General features: G+C 52.5%; 1 protein-coding gene across 3 annotated transcripts in view; it reads right to left on the reverse strand.

Moving 5' to 3' along the window:
• Nucleotides 1-4,850: 4,850 nt before the first annotated feature.
• The window catches only part of TRAF3 (TNF receptor associated factor 3), a 102,288-nt gene continuing 83,483 nt past the window's right edge, over nucleotides 4,851-23,655 (reverse strand). For 2 of the 3 annotated variants that reach the window (XM_033108487.1, XM_033108488.1), the window contains exons 6-11: nucleotides 23,353-23,433; nucleotides 20,631-20,705; nucleotides 18,931-19,023; nucleotides 15,782-15,922; nucleotides 11,363-11,537; nucleotides 4,851-10,526 (exon numbers count right to left, since the gene is read on the reverse strand). In XM_033108487.1, coding sequence (XP_032964378.1) covers nucleotides 9,955-10,526; nucleotides 11,363-11,537; nucleotides 15,782-15,922; nucleotides 18,931-19,023; nucleotides 20,631-20,705; nucleotides 23,353-23,433 — 1,137 coding nt within the window. In that variant the 3' untranslated portion in view covers nucleotides 4,851-9,954. The remainder of the gene's footprint in view (nucleotides 10,527-11,362; nucleotides 11,538-15,781; nucleotides 15,923-18,930; nucleotides 19,024-20,630; nucleotides 20,706-23,352; nucleotides 23,434-23,655) is intronic. The other variant, XM_033108489.1, reaches the window with a different exon arrangement.

Here is a 23,655-nt window from a genome sequence, read left to right on the forward strand (position 1 = left end):
TTCCCCTCACCTCCTCCCACCACCCCACTTCTGGCTCTCAATGCACAGAGCTTAGGGGCTCAGCGAACTTCACCCCTGGGCCCAGAGCACCATAGCCAAGCCTGAAAGGCCAGGTGGGCCTGCCCAAGGCTGGGGGCCTCTGTCTCTTGACACAGGAAGTGCTCTCTGAGGGCAGGGCTGAAGGGAGGCTCTGGGATGGGTGGGGCTAGGGGAAATCGAACTCTGACCACTGTGGCCCCAGCTGGGCAGGCCATTCCCAGAGACTGTGCTGTCTGCAGAGGGCAGCAAAACCATCTGGGCAGTCAAGGAAGGCTCCCTGAAAGAGGCAGCCTTAAAGCCAAGACAAGAAGGCTGATATCACAGCTGTAGGCACAGTGTGGAGGGTGGAGTGAAGGTGACAGACAGGAGGAATTGGGGTTGGTTGGCCATGGGGTATTGGCGGTCATAGCCCTGTCCTGAAAGGGGCATCCTTGAGCAGAGGCTGGAGGTGGGTCCAGCTATCAGAGGAGGGCCCAGACAGGAGCCCATGCTGGTCCCAGGCTGCAAAGCTGCAAAGGGTCCCCGGAATGACTCAGGAGCAGAGCCGTGCTAGGTCATGCTGCAGGTGCCATTTTCACAGGAGGTCCACACCTGTTGCTCAGGTGCCCTGGACACCCAGGTACAAGGTGGGCATATGCTTCCAAATTGGTCAGGACCTCACTGGGAAGTGGGAGACATGTCAAGTCCTGAAGTTTCTTTGTTACAAGAAATCCCACAGAGCAGCTGTCTCAGCAAGGCTGGCCCCAGAGGCTTGGGCTGGGTGGTCTTGTGGTCTGTGTCACTCTGTCTGGGCTTGACTGCTCCCGCTGTGTTGGTTTTCCTGTGCACTCAGCCTTCTCCACGTGGTAGGGAAGGTGGCCTGGGACAGCGAGACCCCCACTGCCCTGGCAGTGGTCTCATCTTGGTCTCTGCACTAATCACAGGCCCAGGGTGAGAGCGCCAAGAGTGACAGCCCTGCTGCCCTGGGGGGTGGGGGTGGGCAGACCTGCCCCAGCCATGGTTCCCCTACTCCCAGGGCACAGGTGTCACCCTTCCCTCTCTCCCTTCCCTGCCCCCACTTTTTTCAACTCTGTGGGGACAGATGCACCCCCTCCAGCTCCTCCTCACCTTTGTCCGTGACTTGCTGTGTGACCTTGGGTCGGTCCCCACACTGCTCTGGGCCTTAGTGTCCCTCTGGAGGGACTGAGGCTCCAGCCTGCATGGTTCTATTCCTGGACACTGGAAGAGGAGGGGTAGGGGCTGTGGAGAATGAGGGGGGCCCCTCTTTGCAGGGATTCCCTTTACTTGGGTCTCTGCACAAAGGGGGCTCCTCAGAGAGGCCATCTTGCCTGCCCCCCCCCCCCCAGTCATCCGCATGTACTGCCTGGAGCACAGGAGACAGCTGCCACTCCCCAAAGGCAGGGTGGGGGGAGGGGGCGGGGGGAGTGCTGGGGCACGCTGCTGCTGGCGGCGCTTGGGTTCCCTACACATGAGGGGGTGCCCAGAGGTGTGTGAAGTGAGCTGGGTCTCCCCCTGGCCTGGATGGGGCTGAGCTGGCCACCTGTCAGCCTGGATGGGCAGGCCGTCCTCCCCCGCCATGGCCTGCAGCCTTGGGCCCAGGCTCACACAGGCTGTCCTGGGTCTGCAGGCTGTGTGAGGCTGCACGACTCACTTAGCCTCTATTTCATTCCACCTCACAGGGCTCCAGGGTGACGTGAGGCCTGGCACCCCTTCCCGCTGCTGCTCTGGCCTGGGGCAGCACCAGGAGACCCTCGGCCCAGGGCAACATCCATCCCTTTTCCACCTGCGGACGATGGTTAGCGGGTGTCCCAGGGCAGCGAGAACCTCAGAGGCACTGACCGGGGAGCCGCTCCCAGTGAGTCACCAACTCCCATCTCAGGGTGGGGAGGGTTCTTACCAGGGTCCAGCCAGGGGCCCTCTGCTGTCCTGCTTCTGGGTGGGAGGTCACCCGCCTGCCTGCTTTTGTACTGAGGAGTCACAGGTCTGGGGGGAGTCACAGGTCTCTGGGGCAGGAGGAGCCAGGACGAGAGGTCAGGGGTGTTGGCCCAGGGCTCCCAAACCCTCATTGTCCCTCCCTGGGACTGGCTGGGCCAGGACATGTGAGTGGACGAGACTTAGTCCCAAACTGCACAGGGGAGGGAGAGATGGGGGAGCCTTGGAGCCCAGCGCCAGCAACGCCACCAGTCACTGTGTGTGCCACCAGTCACTGTGTCCACCCTGAGGGTGCCGTCCCTGGGGGAGGCCTCTCAGCCGAATAACCTTGGGGCAGGTCCAGGGCCCAGCCACAAGCCCTGCAGGCTAAGGTCACCGTGGGGTGTTTCCTGACAGGCCTGTGGCCACCATCGCCAAGTGCACACCCCCAATGCAGGGTGCCTGTCACACGTGCCTCATGCCACCCTTGTACAGACAAGCGGACACCCAGAGAGGTGCCCAGGGGTGGGGATGGGCTCCCTACATGGCCCGGGGCGGCCTTCTGGTCCTGCATCCAGGCCTCTGCCCCCTGCCAGCTACCAGCCCAGCCCCTGGCTCCCTGGGCCCTGGCAGGGAGGGGAGGAGCTGCGTGGGCTTCTGAGCCCTGCCCTGCTCCAAGGTAGACCCTGGCGTCTAGGGTCAGTGGGAATCAAGGCTGGGTCCCGCAAGCTCCGTCACTCAACGCTTCCCCTCCATCTCTTTCTTGTTGGTGACCCGGGCGCATGGTGAATACTGCAAGGCACCCGAGCCCTTGAGGGACACAGGCTGTGACCTTCGTGGCAGGGTCAGGGCACCGAGGGTGATAGTGCTTCTTCCGCTGGCCTCTGGTGCTGCTCACAGCACCGTGGATTCCGGCGTGGAGTGCGCGCTGTCTGCTCTCAGGAGCTGGAGACACCCCAGGACGCTTCACGACCAGATGACATGGAGATGACACCATCTGGGACTCCAGTAATGCACATGAGCAGATGTGAGCGCCACCGCCAGGCAGTCACATGGAAGACCAGCCAAGTGTGCGGCAGGCTCCAGGGCTGCCTCCTCTCCAGGCCTCGCTTTTCTTACTTGAAACGGATCTTTCAGAATGCGGGCTTCTCTGGCCGAGTAGTTGGGCTGTGGACTCGGGCCCCCTCCCCAGCCTGGTCCTTGGTCCTGTGGGACGTCACCGCTTCGGGGAGCCGAATAAACCTATGGTGGCCGAGAGCCAGCTGCACTGCGGGGCCTTTGCATGACCTGCTCCCTGGCTCGGCACAAGTCTCATTTCATCACAGACATCAGAAGACAGCGGCCCCTCCCGTCACCAAGGCAAGGGAGGCAAGGGTCACAACAAGCCGCCTGGCCCTGGCAGCCTGAGCTCGTCGGGAGAGCCACTGTCCCTAGTGCTGACCCGTGGACCAAGGCAGAGGCTGAGCTGGTCCGCGGTCTGTGCTACACAGTCCCCTGGAGGTCGGTCGGTCCTTGGGTGGGGGCGCCGGGCCCCTGGGAGGAGCTGTTCGGACACCCGGGCCCATGGCACATGCTTTCTGCTGCGGGACAAGCCTGGGCTGCAGCGGCTCTGCTGGTCCCCACAGGCGCCTCTGGCCCAGATGTGCCCAGCGGCTGTGGGCCTCATCGTGGGGTGTACTGCCAATTTCCTGTCCTGTGGGACTCGGGAAACTACTCCAAAGGGTGACAGGAGAGGGTCCAGTTCTGCAGTTCTGGTGGAGTGGGCCCCAGTGCAGCTGGGAATCCCATGGACGCTGGGGCTCCGGGCCACCCAGGATGCCGCTCAGCACCTGCCCAGGAAAGTGGATGGAGGGCAGGGCTGCGTGGACTCAGGACGGCTCAGGTGGAGGGGCCGGCAGCTCCTGGGGGGCCTGTGTCACAAGAGCTGGGGGCCATGGGCTCCAGCGTAGGGACGCAGGAGCAGTGCGGCTGCTAGACAGCGGTGAGCCCTGAGAAGGCCCTGTAGGACCTCCGGCCAGGCCTAGACCTTGGGAGGGAGCAGCCCACGGCCGTGACTCGGAGAAGCGGGTGAGCGTCGTGCTCCAGGGGCTGAGTGGGCTTCGGTGGTGACACCTGGAGGAGCAGGGACGAGGAGGAGGGCTGAGCGGTTCCCTGGGCCTCCACACCAGTGCTAGGAAGTGGCCCCCACACCTGAAGATTTGGAAGAAGCTCAAGGGAGACACAGGGCTTCCTGCTACTGTGTGGGACCCCCACAACCACCTGGGAAACGGGAGGCTGTCCACACTGGAACGGAGCTGGGGAGGGGCCGTGTTGGCCAGGACGCTCTAACACTCCCACCAGGAGTGGCCGCCAGGGGCCCCCCGACCACTCGCTACGTCAGCACTGGGATGGAGTCTTAATAACCACCTCACTGCATCCTTCCATTTGGCAGATGAGGAAACTGAGGCTCAAAGAGCCCAAAGTCCCACAGCCGACAGTGGGGCAACTGGGACAGGAGCCCAGGTCTGTGGCCTCACTTGGCCTCTGGGACGTGAGGGCCACCTTGCTTGCTCTGGACCAAGCCACAGGGTCGAGAGCGGTGCTGCCGGGGCACCGGCTCCCAGGACTCCAGGTCAGAGAAGTGCCAGGGGACGGGTTAGCTACACATCTGGCAGGGTCCAGGGCACAGTGAGCACGCAGGACCCCTTTCTCAAAAATGAGGAATTTCAACACGGCGACAGCAGAGCCTTCCGGCAGGTGGGGGCCCTTCTGAACGATCACCCGGGTCGCTGCGTGGACCCAGGTCACTTCTGATGGAAGAGCCTGGGGGGGTCCCCAGCAGTAGTGAGGCCCCCTCACCCACGCCCAGGCCGCTCCCCACGCCCGAGAAACAGTGTGATGGACAGACAGACAGACTCCTTAGTCAGGTTTATTTTCCTCTAATGAGACAGTTTAGCATTTCAGGTTTGCATTCTACACTCTTACAAACTGTAGTCATCAGCATCAGAAACACAAAAACATTGCAAGACCTCAAAACACAAATAAATACCAAATAAAACCGCACACAATATACAGTAAACAAAAATATAAAACATGGTAATGCTGTCAGAAAATGAGACATGTTGTTAACATATTAACAACACGATTATTGCTGAGCAATAACTTACACTGTCTTTTTGTTGTTGTTTCTTAGAAGAGCAGAAAAACACAGGACGTGAATCACTGGTCACAATCACTTGGACTGTCGAGATGGGTCCTCAGCGCGCGGCTACCACAGATGGCGGTTTTTAAAACAGGCAGATTAAAAATACAGAGTCAAGTGAGAGACTGGCCTTCTTTGGTCTTTGTTTTTGGGTAACAGGACTGAATGGAGAAGGGTGCCGTCAGAGAAAGAATGCGATTCTAAAAATGTCACACCATCATCTATGTGGATTTACATACTTCCTTTATCACAGATGTTATCCTAGAGAGAATTCTTGTAGAAATCCTTGAAATAATGCCGCTTTTGTGTTTACCAATTAGGTCATTGAGTGTGCTGTGGAAGGGTTTATCTTACTTGCCTAAGGGGACTGGGTTACGAAAACCAAGCAGCAGAACTGAACTGCAGGAGTGGACAGCCATCCTGGACTTGAACCTTGGTCTTCTCGAGAGTTCACAAGACAGACTACACACAGCAGCAGCAGCGGAATGAAATGCAAGCACTGCTCGGCCTCCGCAAAGCGCACCAACAGCCTGCCCGCCTCGGGCGCCTGCGGCCAAGGAAAACGCCCCAGGATGCTTCTGGGTCTCGCCTCCCTGCCCGCCGCTGGCCCTGGCTCCCTGGTGACAACCAGCACTGCCTGGACAGACAGGCATGATGACCAGGACACTTGCTGACATGGAGCCTCATCTGACCTGGACCCTAGTGGACACATGCGACTTTGGAGAAAACACAACTATCGAGATTTGCGAACGGAAGACAGAACCGCCGTCTTGGGCTGAGAAGTGGACTTGGGGGACAGATCCCTCACTCATCACAAACACTCACAAAGCCAAGGAGCCCCTGGGACTTGCCCCGCTCGCGTCTGGAAGGAAAAGAAGAGGGCCTCAGGGCTTGCCCCAGCCCTGCCCAGACTGAGTGCCCCAAGTGGAGGGACACGCTGTGGAGGCCGAGGTAAGGGCAGGAGGCCCCACAAGGACTCTGAGCTCCAGACCAACCGGGAGGGCAGCGGAGGTGCTGAGGCCAGACACGTCTGTGGTGGGCACAGAATGACAGGCCCGGGCCACTTGCTCAGTGCACAGGGACGGAGCTGTGGGCCCTGGAGGCGCCACGCCCCCCCCCCCAGGGTATGAGTTGGGGTCCTGCCTCTCTCCCCACCCCCTTGGGCTGAAATAACCCGCCTCGGGACCCGGCTGTGTTTAAGGGTCAGTCCACCCTGTCCCTTGCCGGATGTTGCCCACCGGCTTGCAGGATGCCAGGCCGGCCACGGAGGACCACCACCACGACACTGCTGGGTGAAGACGGTGGTACCGTTGATGACGGCAGGCTTCAGGGGGGACGTGTGGCCCTGAACCCGGGCAGCTGAGGACCCTGGAGGAGAGGTGGCCGTCCCCGTCCTCACAGGGTGGCCCACAGTGGCCTAAGGGAAGCCTCGGGGCGTCAGTTCTGCCCGAGAGACCACCGGAATTGCCGCACCTGAAGGGCCCGGTGGCGGCCAGCGGAGAGGGCAGGCATCTCCGGCCACCCCTCTGGCGTCACAGGGCAGGGAAGGCCTGTGGGGGGCGGGCAGGAGCGGCTTGGCCACAAGCTTCCCATTCAACCTGCTCCAGCGTCAAGGACAGGCGGGCTCTGGGCAGAGGCTGGGAACTGGGGCCATGACTGCGACCATCACGCAGCCCCCCCTGTGCACCTGCAGTGACGCACATTCAGGGGCCAGCGCCACCCTCCTCTCTGACAGGTCTGAGAGCAACTTACAGACCCGGGACATGGAAAACCCTACTGTCGCCTGTTACCTACAAACCCAGGACATGGAAAACCCTGCTTATAACAAAGGCCACACAAGCGGTTGCAGTGTGGTCACCACCCACAGGCCCCCTCCCCCCTCTCAGGACCCGCAGAGACCGAGCTGCGCAGGCGGGCTCATCTTCACGCTGGGACGAGGCTGACAGGGCGGCCAACTGGCTGAACTCACATGAGACTCAGTGCCGGTTTCTTTAAAGTATGGGAACAGTTCTGTCCTGGGGGAGTTTTGTCACTTTCAGTCAATGTGAAAAGTGCACCCAATGACACTGCGCCCGACACCCTTCACTTGTCACCAGGACCCCATGAGGCAGGAGGGGAGCGCGGGCTCCAGGACAGACGGTCAGGCCGGGGAGCCCCAGAGGGCGTCCAGCAGGCCCCCACCCCAGGCCTCCAGGGGGCCAAGTGCACACAACGGCCAGGCCACATGGTCTACGACCCGAGTGCCACCAACTCTGTTCAGGCCACAGGATGGTGCTACCACCACGTCACAGCCTCAGCCCAGGGGACGGTGCCTGCTACTGAAGCTGCGTCCTGTGGGCTCCTCGGGCAAGGCGGGAGGGCCGGTCGTCTCCCACCAGAAGAAAGTCTGGACAAGCCCCCACCAAGGGACGGGTGCTTCCAGGGAGCCACCCAAACAGGACTTTAATCTGGGAGGGAGGGGAAAGAAGTTTTCTTTTTCTTTTTTTTTTTTAACCACACCAAGATGTTGCTTATCCTAAATCTGTTAATATTGTCCGTACTTTTACTGAAGGGGAAGGAAGTTGCAGGGATGCCCCTGTCGGTAAGCCCTGCCCCCAGGAAGCCACCTGAGGCCAGGTAGGGACTGCCAGGCATCCTCCCTCCTCTGGGTCTGCGGGGGGGAGCCCAGGGGAAGGCCTGGAGGAGGTCGGGACACCTCTGAGGGAACAGTGGTCCTACAGCACCTGCAGGAAGTCCTTCCTCGGAGTGGGGACATACGACTCCTGAGTGGGCAGACCGATGACTGCTTCGCCCTCCAGGCCATGCTGGGAGTGGAGAAAAGAGAGGAGGTGGAGACATCTGAGCACTGTCACTGCCGCAGGGCCTGGCAGATGCTTGGAACCCAAGAGGTCACTTATGGAAGCTGGGGACGGCGTGTGAGAGGAGGGTACTTCCAGCAGGCACTGGGGTGAAGGCACACCCAGGGCAGATGGCAGCACCAGAGACACGGTGGGCCACCAGGCACCAACCCAGCCGTCCCCACGACCACGGGGGAGCCCAGCAGGCAGTCCGAGGTGCGCAGCCCAGCTGGCCGAGTGTGGGCGCGTCGTGGATGAGTGGCACAGAGGCGGTGGGGCGCGCACTGGTCGTGCCTAAGAAGCACCCGTCACGTGTAGCACCCGTCAGTGGTTAGAGCACCCAGGAAGCACGGTGCATAGCAGAGGGGCACAGCAGGCAGGGCTCCGGCTTCGAATCACAGTTGGACCATTGAGAGAAGGTAAACAGTGAGTTGAGAAAAGGCCGCTGGGCAGGCCAGGCTGGGCCTACGGACCCCGACACCACCCTTCCCCAGGGAGTGGCGGGGCCTGTGGGTCAGCCCGGCAGCCCCAGAGCGGCGGTCTCTGGAATGCTCAGAGGGTTCTGCTTTGAGTGGTGTGGGCTCCCCGGGCCCGGGTGGGGACACGGAGAGGTGCAGCTTCTGCTCCACTCCTGCCTTGGGGGGTGGGACCAAGCGGCTGGCTTTGGGGGCCTAGAGATTTGGAGTCTGTGATAATTAAGCGGCGGAGGCCCCAGAAGCCGAGGATGGACCTGCTCCCTCAGCAGGTGCGGGGCTGTCTGAGGGCCCGACAGACAGAGCTAGTGGTCGAGAGAGCAGTCTGGTTACACTACCACGTCCTAGAATTACAGTGAACACAAAGCTCGGGTCGAGAAGCAGCATGTCACGTCTAAGGCACATGTACACTATGCCACCATCTCTATGCGCAGATGTCGCTTTCGGAGATCGTTCACAGAATGCAGCAACATGACAGAATGAAGAGACGTCTGCTGTGGCCTCCTCCAGCACAAGTCACCTGCCCACCCCTGGACACTGGACACTGACGGTCGGTGTTGTCAGCAATCGACAGCTTGTCTGAACACATGGGGCAGAATTTTAAAAACCTACAGGATTTTGTTTAGAACTCCAAAGTTCAACTAATGCCCTATTTTAGGGTGAAAACAATTATAAATCTGAAAATGATGCACAGCATCCATGAGCAATTTTCCTTTCATAGTAATTTTGCAGTAGTGTCATTAACTACGACAGATATTGAAGGTTTACATTTCTAACGAGAAATAACAACAGATTGGATATTCTCTTTCCTATCACAAGTGATAACCAGTGTTTGATATTTTACATTTTCTTCCAAGAAATATAAGTCTATCAACGTTTGAAAATAAAATGTTTGCAGTAACAATTATCTTAGAACTTCAAATTAAAAAATGATTCTGAATTTAGAGACTTTCAAAAAAGACCTAGGTGTACTTCAGGGTCTTCTGACAAACAAATTATTAAAACAGAGACCAGATGAGGCCTTAAAAATAGACAATATACTATATTTGAAACAAGATTGCACTCTTGAATTTTAGAATGAATATATCAGAATTGCATTATTTCATAAATTCTTCTTTTACTTAACATGCCGACATGTCCAGCTGTCCCCATATGTGTGTGTGTGTGTGTGTGTTTCTTTTTGGTGTTCAAGTTTAAGGAAGAAAAATCATGGTTCTTTTGTTTAGCATATATGTTTTTCATCTTAATTAATTAAACCTTTAAAAATGAAAATGAAAACCTTCTCTGACAGCAGTATTTATCTCGTTGAAGGATAAATAATTCTTCAGTGAAGTGTTTCTAGTCTATTAGGGACTGTCCTCACGCGTGTCTCCTCCCGACGGCCTGCGGCCGCCTTCCGCCACTTCCTCCGCTCCACAAGGTCCTTTTCTGAGCACGAGGACCTCGGTGGAGACAGCGGTTCAAACCCCCGAGAGGAGTTGCCTTCTGCTCAATCCACCTCCCCAGTGACTGGTCAGGGGTCAGGCAAGTCCGAAGTATCCACTATGACTTTAATAAAAATGGTATCATCTTTAATATATGTCCCATTTTCTAGCACAGTTTGGGCCACAAAGACCGGGCAGCCGGAGGCGATATTCATCTCCCCGGTGGGTTTCTTGAAGCTGCTGCTGTTGGGGTCTGGCTTAAACGCGTCTCCCAAATGCCGCCGAGAGGACCCCTGATCCATCAGCATGAGCGTCACTTTCTGCTTAAAGGGCCACGGAAGCAGAGCGTCATATTCTCCACGCATGATGACAAAAAACAGTGACAAATGCGTCCCCTTGCCCATGCCGTCGCCGTTCAGGTAGACCCGGGCACACATCTTATAGCCGAAGTAGCCGGTGTAGAAGGGCTGGCTGTACAGGGACAGCGTCTTCCCCATGACGGCCTCCTGCTTCCGCCGCTTGTAGTCGCGGATCTTCCAAATGAGTACCCCGTTGTAGCTGGCGGTCTCCAGGACCTGGAAGCGCAGGTCCATGTCTGCCAGGCGGATGTCGTGCACGCTGAGCATCTGGTCATGCCGGCTCAGCTGGGACTCCAGCAGGCCTAGCTCGGGTGGGTTGAGATGGAGGGGTCAGCAGGGTCAGAAAGGCCCAGAAGCCACCCCCACCAGCCTTTGAACCAAACACCAAGAAGTCACTGTGGCTACTGGCTGGAGAAGGACAAACGCCACGCAGACGTCGTCCTGCCACAGGCCCCAGGTCCCTGCACTGAATCCCAACACACATGCATTCCCCCAACACACACGGCCATGGCCTGCTGGGATGACACCTGCGGGCCCCCCACTGCAGGGTCCACGATGGGAGCCGACCTACATCACCCCCAGAGTCCCACCAGGGACAGGGATGGCCGCCCTCTGCCCTCCAGCCTCGGGCTCATCTGTGCCCCGTCTGAGTGTCAGCCGCTGCTCTTCTCCACTCCGCATTCTTGCCGGCCGCGTCCGACCCCACGCAGACCAGGACGATCCCTATTCCTGTCCCCCTTCATCCTTTCCATGCAGACCTGCAGAGTATTCCTTTAGTCCCCAGAACTGCAGGCTCAGAACGCTTCTAGATACCAGACACGTGGGCCTTGCCTGTGTGTCACCTCCCGCTCTCTGGGCCGTCACAAGCATGGCTGGGAGCACCCCAACCAGCAGGCCCTGCCCTCTACCTGGTGTCCACCCTGCGGCCACTCTCTACCATGCTGGCCTCACGTGGAGGGGACAGGTCTTGGTGTGAACCGTCGCTGTCAGCAGGAAGGTCGCCTCTGCACATGGCTCACCTGTGACTAGACAGACTGCCAGTGTGCTACCTACCACACAAGCTCAGGCCACAGACCACCCTGGGGTCCTGGGAGTGGTCTACAACACATGTCACTGCCCAGGTCCCGCCCGCCCTCACCTGTGTTCCGAGCTGCCTGCCCTGCGCTTTTGTCCACACTTTCCAGCTCTGTCACTCGGTTCTGGAGAGACTCCACGCTGCTCTTCATGCTGTCTGCCTCCTCCCAGTTCTGCCGGAAGGGGCGGATCTCTTTGTCCAGCTCTTTCAGTTTTTCGGCTTGGCTGTCTATCACTCGCTTCCAAATCAAAGGATCAAAAGGCAAAACACAGTTAGAACTCTGAAAACGCTGAGCCATCACCATCAAATACCGGCTACTTAGCAACAGAGCAGTCAGTCACCTCAGCGTCCGCGAGCCAGCCCGGCAGCCCGCGCGTGCTCTCACACGGGCATCTTGTGTGATACCCTCATGGATCTCAGGGGATACAGGTACCAAGGACCCCTACTTCCCAGAGGAGAGGACCGAGGCACAGAGAGCCCTCACCCCACTAACTGTAGGGCCAGCAGCCCCTGTATCACTCTGTCTCAAGTTCAGGATGTTGGGGTCACCTGTCAGTGCTATCTGAAAGCCTTCGTTCCTGAAGGTTCGCGTCATCAGCAGGGGTCAAACATCGTGGGCCTCCTACCTGGCTCTCTGGCCCAAGGCTAGAGGGGCCGGGGCCTAAAGGGTTTTCACTTCTACAAAGAATTTGCATTTTTGAAACAGAGCTCCAGGAAGCCGCAGTTTAGTCCCGGGTGATGCTGTGGAGTGCTGGCTGCAGCTCAGGCGCCTGCACGGGGAAGCCCCGGGGGGCCTGCCCAGTGCACTTCTCCTTTTGGAAGCCTATTTTTAAACATTTAGGTTTCAGCACCTTTGCTGGCTGTTCATAACCACGAAAGAACAAACATGGTAGGTCGGGGTTACTTTTTTGAGTAAAAGTACAGTGCTAGTCGTTGCCTTCTTCTTTCCAAGAAAGTCTGATATGAGCTAACATTTAAAAAGCAAAGATGATTTCTCTTAAGAACACCCCTTTGCTGATGTCACTTTATTTTTAAACACTTATGGCTAGAGGCCTAGTTAATTAGTTCACAACGTCTATTTTCCAGGGACAATACTATGGAAGTTAATGATCATCCAAACCCCCAAAGCGTTTCTAATGAATGTGTGTCATTGTTGTCAGGCGCTCTCCCTGCTAAAATGATCAGCTCAGCTAATGTGGATACTGGTGAGGACGAAAGGAAAGTTAATGAAACCTTAACTTCTCAGTGACTGTGCTGGGAGATGGCTTTTGGTGGCTTGGAGGACCTAGGAGTAAGCCCAAGACAAGCCACCCGTCACTTCTAAAGCCTCATGCCTCCAAGGTAAAAAAAAAACAAAAAGAAAAACAAAGAAAAAAAATGACACTGAGCTGTCTGCTTCCCAAGACTGGTGACGCACCGGGGACCACGGCATGAAGGTGCATGGTCACCTCAAACAATAAGGGCTCCTGAGCCGACAGCAAGGCCCTGACCACAGGCAGGGACACGGAGTCAGCGTGAGGGGCAGGGGGCACTCACATGCACACAAGGGAAAACACGCTATTTTTAAATAGACCTTCCATTTGTATACACGGTACAGTTTCACGGCAGAACGCTGATTCAAATCACGCTTTCTCTGGAAAATGCAGCAAACGTTTCACTCCTGAAGAGCAGTCTGTACTCAGCCACACTAGTGTTTCCATAAAAACGAATCTTAAGTGCACGTGTGGGGTTTTATTAGAAAAAAGTATCCAGGAGCTGAGGTAAAGGGCACAGGTTGCACACTACGTAAATAATTCTACTTGAAAGGCCTGCTTTCAGACCATCGATTTCTCTGTCTCCTGTACTATGCACTTCAGGGCTTAAATCACTGTATCTCTTTCTGTCACTCTGTGTCATTTGGTCAGTGGGACCTGGAGACCAAACATTGTCCTAATGAGACGATGCAGGTGGAGCTCATAGGTCAAGCTGCAGGGACATGGGGACAGAGCACGGCTGCACGTCAGTCCTGCAGAGCCACCGACTGCAACAGCCACCAGTCCATCCGGTTCCTACTGACAATGGGACACGGGCATTGAGGTAACATTAGGAAAAACAGGTTCTTCAGAAAGGAGAGCATTAAGAAACTAGCCTCCTGGGCCGGCAAAGGCAAACCCGCTTAACTCCCACTTCCTGTGACCGTCTGACTGCTTCCCTGTCTGCGGTCACTCACTCATACGTCCTGCGCTGTCTTCAGGAATAGGCTCTGCTGGAGAATCGGACCAGGAAGATGACAGACAGCGACATGGCTGTTTTCGCCCAGGTGGTCCAATGCACAAGGCTGGGGGAGCACCGAGGAGGGTGGGGGTGGGCAGGCTTCCTGGAGGAGGTGGCATTTACACTGACACCTGGGGCCTGACTCAGGAAAGGGGGTTGGGGAGAAAAAGTCCCATTTCACTGTGCTGCGGAGAGGGTGGCCACGTCAGAAAGGTGAAACAGACAAAGTTTTCTGGGCCACAGTGCAGCCCTTAGGACAAATTCTTGTCTGGGCATTTGGAAGGGTTTTAAGATGAGGAACGAAATAATGAGAGGTGCGTGTTTGAGCCAGGCTGGGTTCAAGAGGTGGAGAAGGGTCTGGAGAGACTGGAGAGAAAGTGTGTCACTTACAGCGAGCATGGGCAGGCATCTAGGCCACAGGGGCTTTCAATCTTTCACTGAAAGGTGAGTCCAGAATTTTTCTCTTTACCAGCCAAATGCTGGCCACCCCTCAGTGATGTCAAAGGTAAAACTACAGTTCATCTTCCATAAAATCACCCAGCTGGTTGCAATTCTATGCCAACCGCCCTGGGGAACCGATTAACCACCCTCACAGGTCCCGGTCTCTGTCTCGTGCCTGCACGTAAGGAAATCGCGAGTTGTGCCTCTCGATGCTGCGAGGCCCTTTCTTTAACTATGACCTATGTCCCTTCTCTCTCCTTCCTGTGGGGAGGGAACTGGTGAGCCCCCCTCGTTACTGGGGGAGCGCTAACGACTGCTCTCGCTGTTGGCCTCACCATGCTGGGCTCTGGCAATTTGGGTCCCCCTTTCTTTCTTAGATCTCTTACTTAATCACAAGAGTTTTACATATAAATCACACACAGTGGAACAATTAAGCACCACAAAAAGGTAAACTAATTCAGACTTCTCACACTGAAGAGGGTGAGGTGGAGGAGAGGAGGCAGTGCAGGTGAGGTTTCCAAGGTTCCCGCTGCTGCATCTCTGACCTCAGGACACACATTCGAATGTTTCTGTTCTCAGTGGACCCACTATTTATTCCTCCTCTCTTCTGCTGTTGGTGTTAACAGTGGTGATTCCCCTGGCCTTTCCATGCGCTTCTCTGAGCCTCCGGTGACACACACAGCTACATTTCCACAGCTGGAGCTGTACCCGGGAGGAACGGGAGGGGGTGGTGCAGGTGAGCGGGGCCACGTGGTGGGGACAGGCCTCTGTCTGGAGGTCTGAGCAGTGTCTCCGCGGCCCCAGCAACATGCTGGGCACTTCCCGCAGGACGCTCGTTGCTGTTTTACATAATGTTGTACATTTTTGGCTTGTTCAACAGTAATGACTGGTAGCTTTTCTAATACAATCTAATGTTTCATTGTGTTTTTCCTCATCTTTGGACAACCACAGAGTTTAATACAAATAAGATTAATTTAATAAATCCCTATGTAATTCAAGGACTAAGACCAGTGTCCAATGTTAAAAGGAGAGACAGGCACCCTCGGAGATGCCGTCACTCCGGGCTACGACGGACATTTTCTCCTGCAGGTCGTTTAGGAAACACACCACACCGTAAGTACAAGCACTGAAAAACCATTTTGGCGACAGAGCAGTGATCTTCTGTGGGTGTGTGTGACACATGTGGAGTTACGATGACAAATGACAGTATGAACAAATAATGCCCTGAAAGTACCTACGAAAGGCCTGTGTGGACAGCAGACACGAGGAGCCACCTCTGAATCGCACCTGCTCACAAAGCTGCCCCTCCCCACAGCTGCCGAGGTTTATGTGTTTGTCTGCAGACACCTCTGCTTCATGATGGTGAAATAAAGTGTGTATGTGTGTCACTAGAAAACTCAGAACAAAATTGTTTGGCTTCACTTCACTTTAGGAAGTGAAACTTTATACATAACTACTTATGAACAATATGAAATCTTAAATAATGATAAAAACAGCTAATTTTAAAAATCACGGCTTGAAGTCTTATTTCACCAACAGTGAATCTAAGGTGCAGACGGGTGGGGCCTGCTGTCCAGGGTAAAGGTGAGGAGGAAAGGGCAGGCCTGCAGCTGCCCAGGGCGGAGCCACCCAGGCGCCTGGCCCCAGCCTGCACTAAAGCAAGAGAAACATGCCGCCCCTGACAAAGGTCAGGGCTCCTGCTCAAACATGTCTCGGGGACGTCCTGAAGGAGACACAGGCGCGTTCCTGCTCTACCCTCTGACCCAGCCATAGCTGTGAGCTTCTTACCTGTAAATGAAGTATTTTGGATTCATTATTTCGAAGCATTTCCTTTTGTCTCTCAATTTCAATTTCAAAGCTACATATCTGATTGTGCAAACTTTGTATGCTCTTGTTTTTTTCTACACTTTCATTCTGCAGCAAGGAAACCTGAAAAAGAAATTCTTCAATTAGGCAAACAAAAAGTGGCTTTAATATAAATTAATAACAATTATGATAGTATTTCAAATTTCACAATATAGTCCTTCTATTAGTTCACTGGAAGGAGTTCCAGAAAAAGAAAAAGAAATCCCCTCACACAGGAAATGGCAGTCCTGATGATTTAACAGTGGGCCCACCAAGTGCTTTTCTTTGAATCTCGCCCACTAACTAAACACAGTGAGGCAAGTGCAGCCACAGACTGAATTTCCAAATGAATGGGATGCTTTTTAAAGTTTTTGCTGAAAACTAGTAAACCTCTTACCACAGAGGTTCTTTGACCAGGAAACACAGTAGGAAATACATTCTTACATCTTACCCCATTTGTCATGCGTGCACATATGTACCCAAAAAGCAAGTGTCACAAAACCATACTTGCTCTGATCACTTACAATGCACCCTGATATTTTCTATTTTATTCTAATTTACTTTAACAAATGCTAGTTGCAACCCACTAAATTATTTCACATCAGCCAATGGTCTTCCCCTGCACTTTGAGAAGCTCTCTCAACATAATGAGAAAGCCTGGTGGGAATAAAAATCACACACATGCTTCAGTCAACCCTTAGGGCAGGACGGAGCTGCAGAGTGAGTGTGCCAGATCTGCCCCCCAGAAGACCTTCCAAAAGCTCACATGCTCACCTGCAGTGCCGCGTCCGTCTAAAGGAAGGCCTGCTGTTGGAGCAGGTCCAAGCCCTGACTTTTTCAGACTCTCTTTCTGCTAAGTAATTAGCTCCCAAGAACCAATTTTCACTGGTCGAAGGGCCCAGGGGTGAGGAGTTCAAGGGCAGTTCCTACAAGGCTTCCTCTCACAAGCTTCTGCATGGGCACTGGGCCCTTGGGAAGGCTCCCTCTGCCCACAGATGTGTGTCCGTGTATGGGTGCAGCTGCCACCCAGGAGTCACTGTGTGCTCATGCTGGATGAAGATGTCACCTGAGGACTGTGGTGACGTCACTGAGGTGATGAACCAAGGGCATCTCAGGACAAACCCGGGAGTAGTTAAGACCTGATTCCTGACGTTGTCCCTTAAGAATAACCAGCCTAAAGACAGATGTGCTTTCTCCGCTCCAGCTGCTCAGGCAGCAGCACCTTTGGACACAATCACAGTCTGTTTTATTTTAGAACAAACACGTACCTACTAAGGAATACAAAACTCGCAATGTCCCCAGGCTTCTTGCTCAACACAATTGGACTTTCCTTCCTACAATATGATGTCTCAAATGCCCATGGACGTCTGCACGTGCCACCTCACACTAATGCACACAGGACCTTGTAGCCACTCAGCCCTGTCCCTGCCTCTTCTGAAGTTACAACCCACTCGTTCCCATCTGTCAACCACGGACACAATTCTTAGACTCTCTATTCTCACAACCCAAAAGAGAGACCATGCACACATGCCAACCTGCTTGATAAAAATTTCAGTAATATCTCCAGAAACGACAATTTTTTCTGCAACAAATCAAGCTACTTGATGAGCATAAGTATCTCACATTCATGAACACACATCATGCCCTACTAAACTATTTAGGGGCTTCCCTTATTTAAAATTCCTTCATTTATGTGTTGATCAAAGAACCCAAGCCCTGTGTCCACAGATCCCAGCTGCCACGTGTCAGTCAGGAGGACGTCACACATGAGACAGTCTACCTGGCAGGTATGTTTCCGAGCAGCGCAGCGTAACCACACAGCAGATGGCAACAGGGACCCCTCGCCCTCCTGAGATACCTGCACCCCCGCCTGTTTCGGGGAGCACACTACATCTCCCTTTGCATTAAGCTTTTCTAAAATACACGATGTGTAAGGCTGTTTTTAAGTCCTGACTTCACAAAACGGTTTTCCTATAGATTGACCGTGGTCAGCCTTTCTGGACCAACTCAAACATTTGTTTTCTGTTAGAGATGAACCAAATAACCTGGGGTTCCAGCTGAGCAAATCTGTGAGAACTGAACCGCGTCCTTACAGGACAGGTACCACTCCCCACCAACGCTCTCACGCAGCTCGGTGCCCCCACCCCCACAGCAAGTTCTCAGTACGAGTTTGTTGGATATGGAGTTCAGTTTTTATTTTTGTAAATAAGCCACGATGAGAGCACCTATAATAATTCCTCTATCAGTCTCAGAGCTTTCTGCCTGTACGCTGCAACCACGAACCAGCCTGCGGCCAGCCTCCGGAGGGAAGAGACGCCGGAGGAGGACCAGTCCGTCGGGGAAGCAGGCCTGCTCAGTGCCCAGGTCCCACAGAGTGTCAGCTCAGAAACCAACAGGGACACCAGTGACACGGAGGTCTTTCCTTTCTTATCTCAGAAAAGACAAAGAACAGTGGAGCATTTAATGAACGCGGTAACCTTCCAGTTCGGGGGTGGGCAAACTGTTCCCGTAAAGAGCCAGAGAACTACTCTGGGCCGTGCACTCCACACAGTTTCCGTCTCAACGCAACTCAGCTGCCGTGGTGCAGAAAGCAGGCATGGGCAGCGGGGGAATGAACCAGCCTGGCTGCGTCCCAGGAAAACTTTATTTACAAAAAGATGAGTGGGGGAGGTTTGGAAATTTGATGATCCCTCTTCTAGTTCAATGCTAAGATAACCACAATGTGATTTTTTTTTTCCAAAAAGCACCACAGAGTTAATAGAACAAACAAAAACGAACACCCTCATAAGCACAAGATCACGCAGAGAATTTACTTTTTTGACAATCTCTTCTTTGATGCTGCTTCTTTTACCCCAAACCATGAATACTGTATTTCCCCCAAAATAAGACCTAACTGGAAAATAAGCCCTAGCATGATTTTTCAGGATGACATCCCCTGAACATAAGCCCTAATGCGTCTTTTAGAGCAAGAATTAATATAAGACCTGGTCTTATTTTTGGGGAAACATGGTAACTACAGAAAAGGTTTCCTTCTTTGAATAATTTGAAGACATGATGAAAAAGCACCAAGAGCAGAAAACGGTGTGGCATACCTTTTTCTCCAGAGAGTTGCTCCACTCTTTGAGCAGGTTGACGTGCTGCACTGCAGAGCTGGCCTCATGGGCCTTTATCTGCTGGTTTGTCCCCTGCGAGAACAAAGACACAGCGCGTTAAGCCAATGGCGTCCCAGAGCACAGGGCACAAACAGGTGACCTAAAGGCAGTACTAAACAGGAAGAGGGCAGACCGGTCCAGGTAAAGTGGACAGGGGCTCTCCAAGTCTTACAAGGTCATGCTCCGCGGCCCCCACTCTACTGCGTGTGGCTCAGGAGGCTGGCAAAAGCACAGCAGCTCAGACACTCGATGCTAGTCTCAAGATAACGCTCTTCATTCCTCCTGCTACTTGTTAAGTGCTTTCTTATCTACGTTTCACACTTGTAATATATCAAGAAATTAAATTTTGGACATCATTTTTGTTTTTATATATTTTTTCATTGAAAATATAAGTGGAAAACGTTTAGAAACCTGCAGTAACAGCTAGATACTGTTACAGTACTCTAGTGAACATATATAATCAGAGTAGGATTCTAAATAATGCACTAAAATATTAATTTATTAGAGAAATACGCTGCATGAGAAAATGTGTTCTTCCTCACTATTCAAAGTATACTTAGGAAGTTACATACAAAACATAAACAATCTACAGAGTACATAAGATGTAGACCATCTGAGAGTCAGTAACAAGCACAGGAAATGGTACTTCACGTATTTAAGGAAATAATTGGTATGAAAATATAATTTGTTTTGATACTGGAAAATTAAGAAGCCACAGGAAGCATTTTCATGATCTCCAAAACATATACTCTGTACATAGAATATTCATATATATATGCTGATATAAGAGTTGCTATGTATCAACATATACATATACAAACACAGAATGAATGATACTACATACGACATAACAGCGGTGAGGGCTCAGTCTCCTTAAGAGACTAGAGCAAAGGGAGCTACAGTCATTCTCCTTCGTAGGCTTTTTACTTTCAAGAAAATAGTGAGATGCCAGTATCTCTATACGGATTTCATAATAATGTCCTGATAATACATTAAAATTAAATATGAAATACTTTCACTGTAATATACACTGTCTTTTGATAGTTTTAAGAGTAAGACATACATTTAAATGAAAACTCAGTTCAAATTCACTAGCCATCTCAGACATGTTTAAAAAAATACACAAAAAGCCAGAAACAGGTCTCTCACAGCACAGGTGTGGCAGTGATGGGGACATCCTCTCCACAATGTTCTCGCGGGAGGTGTGGCTTGTATGTGAAATGTATTCATGGACACACACATGTGTGACCCTGACAGCTGCGTGCTGATGCACACGCACCGCTAGAACCATGTCCGGCTTGTTTGACTTATACTCGAGTAACAGCTGAAGCTTCCATAACCCACCAAACGTCAGTTCTGACTGTGTGTCTCTCTCTCTAGCTGGTTTCCGCTGTAGTCATTCTCCTATAATGTGCCAACTTCCTTCTCAGCACAGGTGTCTACCTGAAGTCTCAAACCACCACCGGAATGGAATACGAGCACCCGCGTCTGCTGCATGCAGCTTTCGTCACCCATGCAACAGGGTAACTCGGTTCCATGATGAAGACTAAAAGTCCAGAACTTGCATGTTAAAATGTTAATATAACTTTCTCTCATGGCAGAATGTCAGTGACTGGGAAGGACAAATGTCGGATACTGACCTGAAAAACGCAGCCATAGCGCTTAAAACTACAGGTGCTGGGGGCATTGACACACTCTGACAAGTGTGCACTCAACTGCAACGGGAAAGAGACGTGAGTTGTGGCACAAACGTTTGCATGAAAATGTTCAAACATATTAAGGGCACAGATAGCATCTGGGTTGTACTATTACGAATGGTGTTTACAGCTACAGGTGTGTACATCTCATCTGCTTCCTAGACTCATGCAGTAAATATACAGTACCGTCACGTGTATACACATATATACACCAATATACAGAAATACATTTACTGTAACATTTCTTAAACTTGCAGTTTCTTTAGAACAAATTGTTCAAAATGTGACATGCCATCTGCAGTGCCAGAATTAAAAAAAGAAAGGAAGAAAACATAAACTGAAATGCACATTTAAACATTATAAACAAAAATTGCATGAAACACAAAAAATAGAAAGCATTCAGGATGCAACTGGGTCACACACCTAATATACAGTACACAAAGTAAATATATTTCCAAAGCAAGCTTACACAATGTACCGGTACGCTCAATACTCCAGATAACTGGAGATGAGTTTCTTTCTTGTAAAAGACTGTGTTCCCTCTGCATGGCCATAAGTTCATGTAGCTTCAAAGGCCTCTAAGGTCATTCTAACAACATGAATCTTAATACTGTCAACTCTAACTGATGGGAGACAATGAGGAGGAATTGGGAGAGGATAACTCATCTCACAGGGAAAACCCCTTTGTGCAGCTTACATGTTGGCAAATCATCAAATAAAAACCACTCAGGACGCCCCCTCAGGAAGAAAGGGGATGAACCGCCTACATTTGGAAGACACCAGTGTTATGCTTCAGGCTGATACAATTTAAAGTTAGTTTCTTTTTTTATTGAAGAAATTCTCATCAGGAAATCTAGGAACAGATCTTTATAGGGACAATTAGACCCTGAATTAGGAAAGTGGGTGTGTGGGCGCGGCGGCCCTATGAACGTTTTTCCTGTGTGTCAGTGCACACGCACCACAGAGGCTCACGGGTATGTCATTCTGGCGGTGCAGCTGGTTCCCACAACTTCTTGTTCTACCAGGACAAAGACAGGCCTTTCCCTTTAGGTCAGAATTTAGGACAGAGAGGAGGGTGGACTGCTGCGACCGCTACAGAGAAGAGCCAGTGTTGAGGGGGTGGGTGGGGGGACCCCCCCCGACTGCTGCCAAGGCCAAGCTCTGGGAAGGTCCCTGAGCCATGGCGGCCGCGTGGCCACAGCTCCAGCCACCCAGCACACCTGCCGTTCCTCTGAGCCCAGCCTGGAAGCTCGGACCTGGTATATTCCAGGTGACTGGCACAGAAACACAGCAGAGGCCGGTGTGCAGTAACGTCGATTAAAAACTGTTAAAACATGTTCTTCCAGGGCCATCAACACAATCGTGAATCTAATCAGCCAACACTTCTAATGTTAAAACCAGGGTCTGATGTGATTTTCGGCACCCTGCTATAAATTCAGGGTCGTACTTGTTCCTAAGTTCGCTTTATCATCATTGCTCTCAGAGCCTGATAGATCATACAGGTGCTATGGAACAGAAATAAGAATAATTTATAGACCAGTAACACCTTTCACCAGAAACCCAAGATAAATGCAGGTTTAAAGATCTTTAAAATAAAAATAACGTAGAGTCAAAACGGCAGCAGCTTCTGTCCCTGCTTCAGACAGCCCTAAGTAAGGAAGAGTTTAGGCGAGTGTACAGAATGCATAGTAACGCACTTTAATGGAGGGCCTTTCCAGGCAGAAAGAAGCTAATGCCTTTCGGGGCTGTGCCCAGAGGCACGTTCAAGCCCAGGAACCACTGCCACCAGGTGAGCCTGCTCTCGCCCATCACAACTTCTGGGAGGACACACCTCGAGGGAGAGTGGCTCTCGGGGTCCTCTCAGCACCCCGTGTCGCTGGCCCTAGGCCTACTCAGTGGGGACATGAGGGACCGATCCTCCGCCCAATATCCAGTGGTAAAATCCCAGGCTGTTGAAAAAGGCTGAGGTGAGCAGGCTCCTTTGATCAGAGCACCCAGGACAAGAGAGTGGTCCAGTTGGGGGAGCAGGGGTCACATGCACCCACAGAGCCTATGTGAGCCCCAGACGGCGCCCGAAACAGCAACCAGAGGGGCTCCAGGTCAGGATCTGATGTAAAAACATTAAGAATCCTCGGAATTTTTCCATCTGGATATATCCTGATCAAATGAAGTTAATGCAAAATCTACCTGCCTTAGAGAAAATGTGTCGGGGGAGGGTGTGAGATGCACGGCCTCTGAGGGAGGCCGCTCAGGCAGCTCTCTGGCAGCCCCTGTGCCCACCTGCCAATGCCACACGCCATCTGTGACCAGAAGGGTTCTGGAGTATCTCTGAATTAATTTTCTTGAGATAATCTTATAGTTAATTCCTATTTTACAGATTTAAAAAGAGCTTTTTTAGAACGTAAAAAGGGTCACTTTTGCTTGCATTAAGTAATTCCATTTTCTCAATTCTTAAGTTCACCACCTTGTAGCTTTTAATGTTTGCTTCTGAAATTTCTGCCTCCCAAAAATAGCATGAAGTTTTTCATTGTTTTTCTACTATACATATCACTATCGTGATCTACGAAAACCTTAGATTTCAGCTAGTGAGGGAAAAGTGGTGTCTGTGGCACTCTAGTCCTGAAGACACCACCAACTCCTGCCCAGGCCCCGGCCACGCCCTCACCTCGCTCCTCAGAAGCGTCTGGACACTGCACTTATGAGGGCAGGACACCACCACGCAGGGACACTCAGTGTCTTCGTGTTTCTGGAGGAGAAAAAGAAAGTGTTGTCAACTTTGACACATACAACTTGTCTTCCTTAAGATCCTACCGCTGTCCCCAGGTTCCCCAAGTGGACACATAGGAAGCTCTCTGCTCGCTGTTACTGCCCCCGAGTCATGACGCTCACATTACATCCGGATGAGTCCTCATATTAAAAGCTTCAGTACTGAAAAATAAGGCATCTCAGAAGATCTACTCAAATCTGA

The sequence above is a fragment of the Rhinolophus ferrumequinum genome, chromosome 6 (assembly GCF_004115265.2).
Source record: "Rhinolophus ferrumequinum isolate MPI-CBG mRhiFer1 chromosome 6, mRhiFer1_v1.p, whole genome shotgun sequence".
Taxonomy (NCBI): domain Eukaryota; kingdom Metazoa; phylum Chordata; class Mammalia; order Chiroptera; family Rhinolophidae; genus Rhinolophus; species Rhinolophus ferrumequinum.